Source organism: Brassica oleracea, chromosome C6 (genome assembly GCF_000695525.1).
Source record: "Brassica oleracea var. oleracea cultivar TO1000 chromosome C6, BOL, whole genome shotgun sequence".
NCBI classification, from domain to species: domain Eukaryota; kingdom Viridiplantae; phylum Streptophyta; class Magnoliopsida; order Brassicales; family Brassicaceae; genus Brassica; species Brassica oleracea.
The window spans coordinates 32,210,743-32,217,223 of NC_027753.1; the positions used below are offsets into that span (position 1 = coordinate 32,210,743).

The 6,481-nt window shown below is 35.3% G+C and overlaps 1 protein-coding gene across 1 annotated transcript; it reads left to right on the forward strand.

The window, feature by feature from the left end:
- Positions 1-252: 252 nt before the first annotated feature.
- LOC106299959 (probable serine/threonine-protein kinase At1g18390) lies at positions 253-3,593 on the forward strand. Its single transcript, XM_013735986.1, has 5 exons — positions 253-1,184; positions 1,421-1,444; positions 1,541-1,870; positions 1,955-2,260; positions 2,746-3,593. The coding sequence occupies exons 1-5, from the start codon at positions 365-367 to the stop codon at positions 3,372-3,374; spliced, it is 2,109 nt and encodes a 702-aa protein (XP_013591440.1). The 5' UTR covers positions 253-364; the 3' UTR covers positions 3,375-3,593.
- The last annotated feature ends 2,888 nt before the right edge of the window (positions 3,594-6,481 follow it).

The following is a 6,481-nucleotide window of genomic DNA, read 5'->3' on the forward strand; positions in this document are numbered from 1 at the left end:
AATACTAATATATCAAAGAATGATCAACCTTTTTATAGTCCCAGGTCGGAACCGTTTTATATTCTATAAACAACAAAGAGAAAAACTCGTTTAAAAATCACTGTTTCTTTTCATAGTTTACCAGTATGAATTCAAAGTCTTCGTTGTAACTTGTAAGTCACCTAATTCCAAAAGAACCTTCGATTTGAAAAATATAAACCCCAGAAAGTAACATTAATATATATAATAAAGAGAAGCTTGGTCAAAAAAAAACCAAACATAGGTTCCTTTAATATTCAACTCTTACAAAACCAAGACATTCACCCATTCCTTCATATCTTCTTCTTCTTCTTCTTAACCATTTTTCTATTTGCCTCTCAACACAATGATCGATATGTTTCTATTCTTAACCAAATCTATGTTCCCTATAATCACATGGATGCTCTTTGTGATACCTTCTTGTGTCTTCTCAGCTAACGAGCTTCACGACCGTTGCCGTCCATCGTTTAGGTGCGGAGATCAAACCGCTCTCTCGTATCCTTTCTGGACATCTGGCAGAGAAGGCTGTGGCCACCCTGAGTTCGAAGTCGACTGTAGTGGTGGATTTGCAGAGATAAGCATAACCTCGGTGAAGTATAGAATTTTAGAGGCGAACTATGCCTCTGGTATCATACGACTGGCGAGATCAGATTTTATCGGTGGTCTTTGTCCTAAAGATCTTTTAAATGCGACGTTCGACGAAAGGGTTCTTCCACTTGCTCCTGACACTGAGTTTCTAACAATCTATCACGACTGCAGAAGAGTATTTCCAGAATATGTTTCTACTTTTGTTGGAGATCTTCCTTGTGAGGATGATGATGATGGTAATAATGGTGGTGATGATGACAGAACAAGATACTATGTGACAAGAAACCTCTCGTCCCCTCTACTCAACGGGATTAGAGGTCAATTCGAAGACTTCGGGTCATCTTGCACAAGCGTAAGTGTTCGTGTATCAGGGCCTTGGCTGGAGACACTACAGAACAATCGGACTCAAGATAATCTGCAGAAAGCTCTTGCAGAGGGTTTCCAGCTTGGACTTAACCAAGAATGTTTGTCGTGCTTAGACTCTAAGGGTGCTTGTGGATTTAATCAAAACTCAGGTGGATTTGTCTGCTATTGTGTAGATGAGACAAATAACAGTACTTGCAGTTCTAGAAAAAAAGGTAAGATATCTGGCTTACATGTTCTAATTTACTTATGTTCCTCCACCAAAAAACATCACATGTCCTTTCCCCAAATAGATTACTTTAGTTTCTGCTAATTATATACAGAAATTCCCTTTTCCTTTTTTATGTCAACTTTTTTCCCTTTTCATGTTTCAAATTTTTAATATTTATTTACTAGTAAGATTCAAAGTTTATCTTACTGACCTTTTCCTGGTGTTATTCTGATGATGCAGGCATCTCTTCTGGAGCAATAGCAGGTGCATACCCTTTTCCTGTTCTTTTGCAACACCTTATTTGAATACCATAAGCAACACTATACTCTTCTTATTATGAATTTTTTTTTATGTCTCTAGGCATTGTGGTTGTTTGTGTATTGCTGGTGGCCATTCTTGTAGCCGTAGGTTTGTTCTGTCTCATCAGACGGCGAAAGAAGACACAGGCAGCTCAACACATGAGCAAAGGCTTGCCAATAACGTCATCTTCAAGCATAGAAACATCAAGCTATCCAACTTCCACAACAGTTTCAAGCAGCAGCAATCACTCTCTTCTCCCTTCAGTCTCCTACATCACAAACGCAAGCACCTACTTTGGAGTCCAAGTCTTCAGCTACGAAGAACTCGAGGAAGCCACTGAAAATTTCTCTAGAGAACTCGGAAACGGCGGCTTCGGTACTGTTTATTATGGTAAGAACCATTGATTTTTTTTTAACCCTCACTTCAAAAGATTTTGCATTCTGATCAAACATTTTTGGCTATTTCTTCTGAAAGGCGTGTTGAAAGATGGACGAGCTGTAGCAGTCAAACGACTATACGAGAGGTCGCTTAAACGCGTTGAACAGTTCAAGAACGAGATCGACATCTTGAAATCGTTGAAACATACAAACCTCGTGATTCTCTATGGATGCACGTCGAGACACAGCACAGAGCTTTTGCTCGTCTACGAGTATATCTCAAACGGAACTCTAGCCGACCATCTTCACGGTGATCGTGCTGAAGCCCGTCCTATTTGTTGGCCAGTTCGTCTGAACATTGCGATCGAAACCGCAAGTGCTTTATCCTTCCTCCACAAATCAGGTAAAACAATAATTGTGCTGAGGCTGTTAGTTCTGGAAGGAACTTAAATTTTTATTTATTTATTTATTTATCAGTAAATGTTTTTTAGGTTTAGAGAAAGTATTTTTTCTAGGATAAATATGTATTTCTAAATGAAAAAAAAAATCAAGTTTTGAGAGTGATATAATATGGGTATAACAATTATAAAATTATTAATTCACATCATAATATACAAACCTTAAATGGACATTTGCCTCCATACATTCTTTGCTTTTAAAATTCTTTGTTTTTTTTCAAATTTGATTTGCATTTATTCTCAACAAAGGCTAATTAAGTTTTAAGCACCAAAATGTATTCATACAAAATTACTAAATTAGTGTAATGATTTATCGATATATCTTTTTTAATGTTTCTAAATTTATTCATAGTTTAGGCGATTAAGTAGAGATAGTGCTCGACATGTTAGGTAACATAGTAGAATTTCGTGTGATTTGATTCTGTTGCAGGGATCATACATAGGGACGTAAAGACAACAAACATTCTTCTAGACGAGAAATCCACGGTGAAGGTAGCTGATTTCGGACTCTCACGATTGTTTTCGACGGACCAAACTCACGTCTCCACAGCACCGCAAGGCACTCCAGGATATGTAGATCCCGAGTATTACCAATGTTACCGTTTAAACGAGAAGAGCGACGTGTACAGCTTCGGAGTCGTACTAGCCGAACTCATCTCTTCCAAAGAAGCCGTGGATATCACAAGACATCGCCACGATATCAACTTAGCAAACATGGCCGTCTCCAAAATCCAGAACAACGCAGTGCACGAGCTCCTCGATCCAAGTCTTGGATTCTCGAAGGATCCAGAAGTGAAAAGGATGATGGTATCCGTGGCTGAGCTTGCGTTCCGATGTTTGCAACAGGAGAGGGAAGGTAGGCCATCGATGGATGAGATCGTGGAGATTTTGAAAGGGATCAAGGGGGAGAACCGCGTGACGCCACCACCGGATGTGGTGGATATTGAGGTAAGCGGAGAAGATGACGTTGGATTGTTGAGGCATAGTGTTCCTCCGCCAGTGTCGCCGGATACTGATAAGTTTACTAGCAGTTCTGATACGGCGGCGAGTTCATTTTGAGAGATTGTATAATTAGGCCTCCTCCCTCGGTGGTATGTTTTGTATATTCACACTGGTAAGTGGTTCTTGGACTTCTTTATTTTTATTTTGGGTCAAAATTCGACTTATTTTTTTATTTATTTTTTCCCCGTCTGTATCAAATGACCTATTAGTTTTATGTTTCAACGCATAAGAAGATTTGTATCTTTCTTCTTTTTTTATAGTGAAATCCTCATGTATAATCATCTAAAACAATTATCCTCATATATAAAATCACCTAAAACAATAAAGTAGGAAAATTCTATGTATATACATCGTAAATATTGTATACTCAGAGGTAGGACTGGAACTTTTATCCGAGATCCGGATTCGATCCGAGATTCGATCCGGATCCGATCCGAAAATCCAAATATCCGGAGGGGCCGAATCCGGATCCGGATATTTATATTTTTTAGTCCGGATATCCGGATCCGTAAGTTTTATTAATAACTATTTCAAAAATAGTAATATCTATATATAAAAATTAATTTTATTTAATATATTTTCATTTTTATAATAGTATATCTAAATTTTATGTAAATTTTGTAATATTATACATAGTAATAATTAAAAACATTATATATATATATTTATTTTTAAATTATTGTTAATATTTTATATATTGATATTATTTTTTATTTATTTTAAGGATCAAAATCCAAATCCGGATATCCGCCGGATATTATAATTTTTAGAAGGATATCCGACACCCGGATATTCGAAAGCCCCGGATCCGGATAAAAATAGTAAAATTATGGATCCGGCGGATAAAAATCCAGATCCAGATACCTTAAAATTACCAGTATACCCGATCCGTCCCCGACCTACTCAGAGGGCACAAGAATAAAACAAATAATTGATTTATCGATTTTTTTCTGCCTTACACCAAACACATTACATTTACTGATTTACATATAACATTTAATTTTCATTGATCGTAATTTTTTGGGGACCACAACTCCATAATAAATTGTAACATATATAGAGTGTTGGATTTCAGGTGAACAAAAACTGTAATAATTGATACTTGGACCAAAAAATTACATCATATGATATATGTTGATGAATTGGCTTTCTCAATATTATATTGTGACTTTACCTTATATTATTCTAATCTTATGAAATGATATTAAGTGTCTGGTTTACAAAAGTGACATATTTGTAACATTCAATAAAATCTCTATAAATTAATAATGTTGTGACTATAAAAATTTATTAATTTTTTTTTTCGATTTATATTAAAAATATATATTTCTAAGGGTAATTTTCTCAAATATTTATTTTTAAGTTTTTGTCACAAAAATAGCATTCAAAAAATAAAATGACCAAAATAGCCTTTTTATTTTAAAAATTTCAATATTTTTTTTTATTTTTAAAAATTTGAACACATTTCCATAACTCAACCCCTTAACTTTAAACCCTAAGCCTTATATTAGTTAACCCTAAGGATAAATGCATATTTACCCTTCAATAAAACTTCTTTTGGTCATTTTTCTCTTTGGAAGTCTATTTTTGTGAAAATAAACTAAAAAAGACTATCTAATAAAATTTTTCTATTTCTAATGGAAAAATGAAGATAATATTTCATTCTTGATATATATTGGCTATATTTTATCGATTTGAATTTAACTATTTTTGTTAGACATTGATATATTTAATGTATGATGAATACATATCATATAATACAAATTCACTTTTATATGTAATTTTTAATTATTTTTGCTAATAACTTATATATGTAATTTGATAAAAAAAGGAAAATAATATTAGAGATGAAATTCATTTTGAAGAAAAATACACAACAGATAGTTTTGTATATGTTTATATAATTTTTATATGGTAATTATTAATTATGATTTTAATAGGACCATATTTTTACATAAGAATTTTCTTAAAAATATTATTATCTTAGTTCTATTTTACACCACCCAATTTAGGATCAGAGAACTTTGTTAATATATTGTGTTTATTAATTTATCGAGTTTCTATTGTAGTATTAGCACCACATCTTTTAGAATACCGATTGCCTAACGTTACTGCATATTTCATGTTTTGTCCATGGGTTAATCAAGTAATCAATATGAAAAGAAGGGTATTAGTTAAATCTTATACAATTAGCTCATCTTTGGTATAAGATGTTGAAAATTCATGAGTTATTATTCTATACTTGAACAGATGAACATGTTTCCATTCTTTTAGTTAGCTATTCATTAATGAGAAGCCGAGTTACTCTTCCAAACCATACAATGGAGAATATGGTTTTACTAAGTTTAAAAGATGTACATTTCAACAATTGACCTAAAACACTTTTGGAAAAAATAAAGAATCTAAGGTGTCAATTAACCATTATAAATACTAGTCGAATAGAGCAGAGGTGCACCCGGACAAGCTGAAGATGGACGAGGGCGAGTTGGAGGAGTTGGACAAACCTGACATATGCAATGGTGATGGAGCCGTTTGGGCGAGAAATGAAAAGGAAAAGGAGGATGATGCACTTGAGGTCAAATTGGACAAAGGAGACTAGATTGTTCATCTTACCATACATGAAGAACAATTCAGCCGAGTCAGAATGGTGGTTGATCGAGCTCAAACTGAAGATGGGCGAAACAAGATCTCAATGGCTCAAATTGAGTTTGGCGCCCAGAAACAAGAGCTACTTGTCTTTTGGGATGGGCTAACTGATATCTTGCATATTTCTAATGTTTTATCCATTCACCCATGTGCATTTTGATCATATAGATTAGGATTTAGCCATGTTTAGGTTGCATTTTGCATGCATGAGTCCTTATCAGGTATTGGAGTACCACATGGAGTTCTTGGAGACATTTGAGTGCAATTGGAGTCCCAAAGAAGTGTTTAAAGTGATTATTGGGCGAGCACCTTACCGGAGCGACCAGTCCGGAGCGATTCCGTCAAGTCACTCTGATCTCCCTATCAGAGCGACCTTACCAGAGCGACGAGCGGAGGTCGCTCGCGTTTTGATCACTCGGAAACGCGAGAACGAGTCCGGAGCGACCTCTCGCAGCGACACAGCGAGGTCGCTCCCGAAGCACGGAGCGACTACTCGGAGCGACGAGCGGAGGTCGCTC

Excerpts from the sequence above, each read along its gene's own strand:
- LOC106299959 (XM_013735986.1), top strand. The coding sequence starts at position 365 with ATGATCGATATGTTTCTATTCTTAACCAAATCTATGTTCCCTATAATC. Across the intron at positions 1,871-1,954 it reads CTTCGGTACTGTTTATTATG|GCGTGTTGAAAGATGGACGA; the intron begins GTAAGAACCATT and ends TTCTTCTGAAAG. Across the intron at positions 2,261-2,745 it reads ATCCTTCCTCCACAAATCAG|GGATCATACATAGGGACGTA; the intron begins GTAAAACAATAA and ends ATTCTGTTGCAG.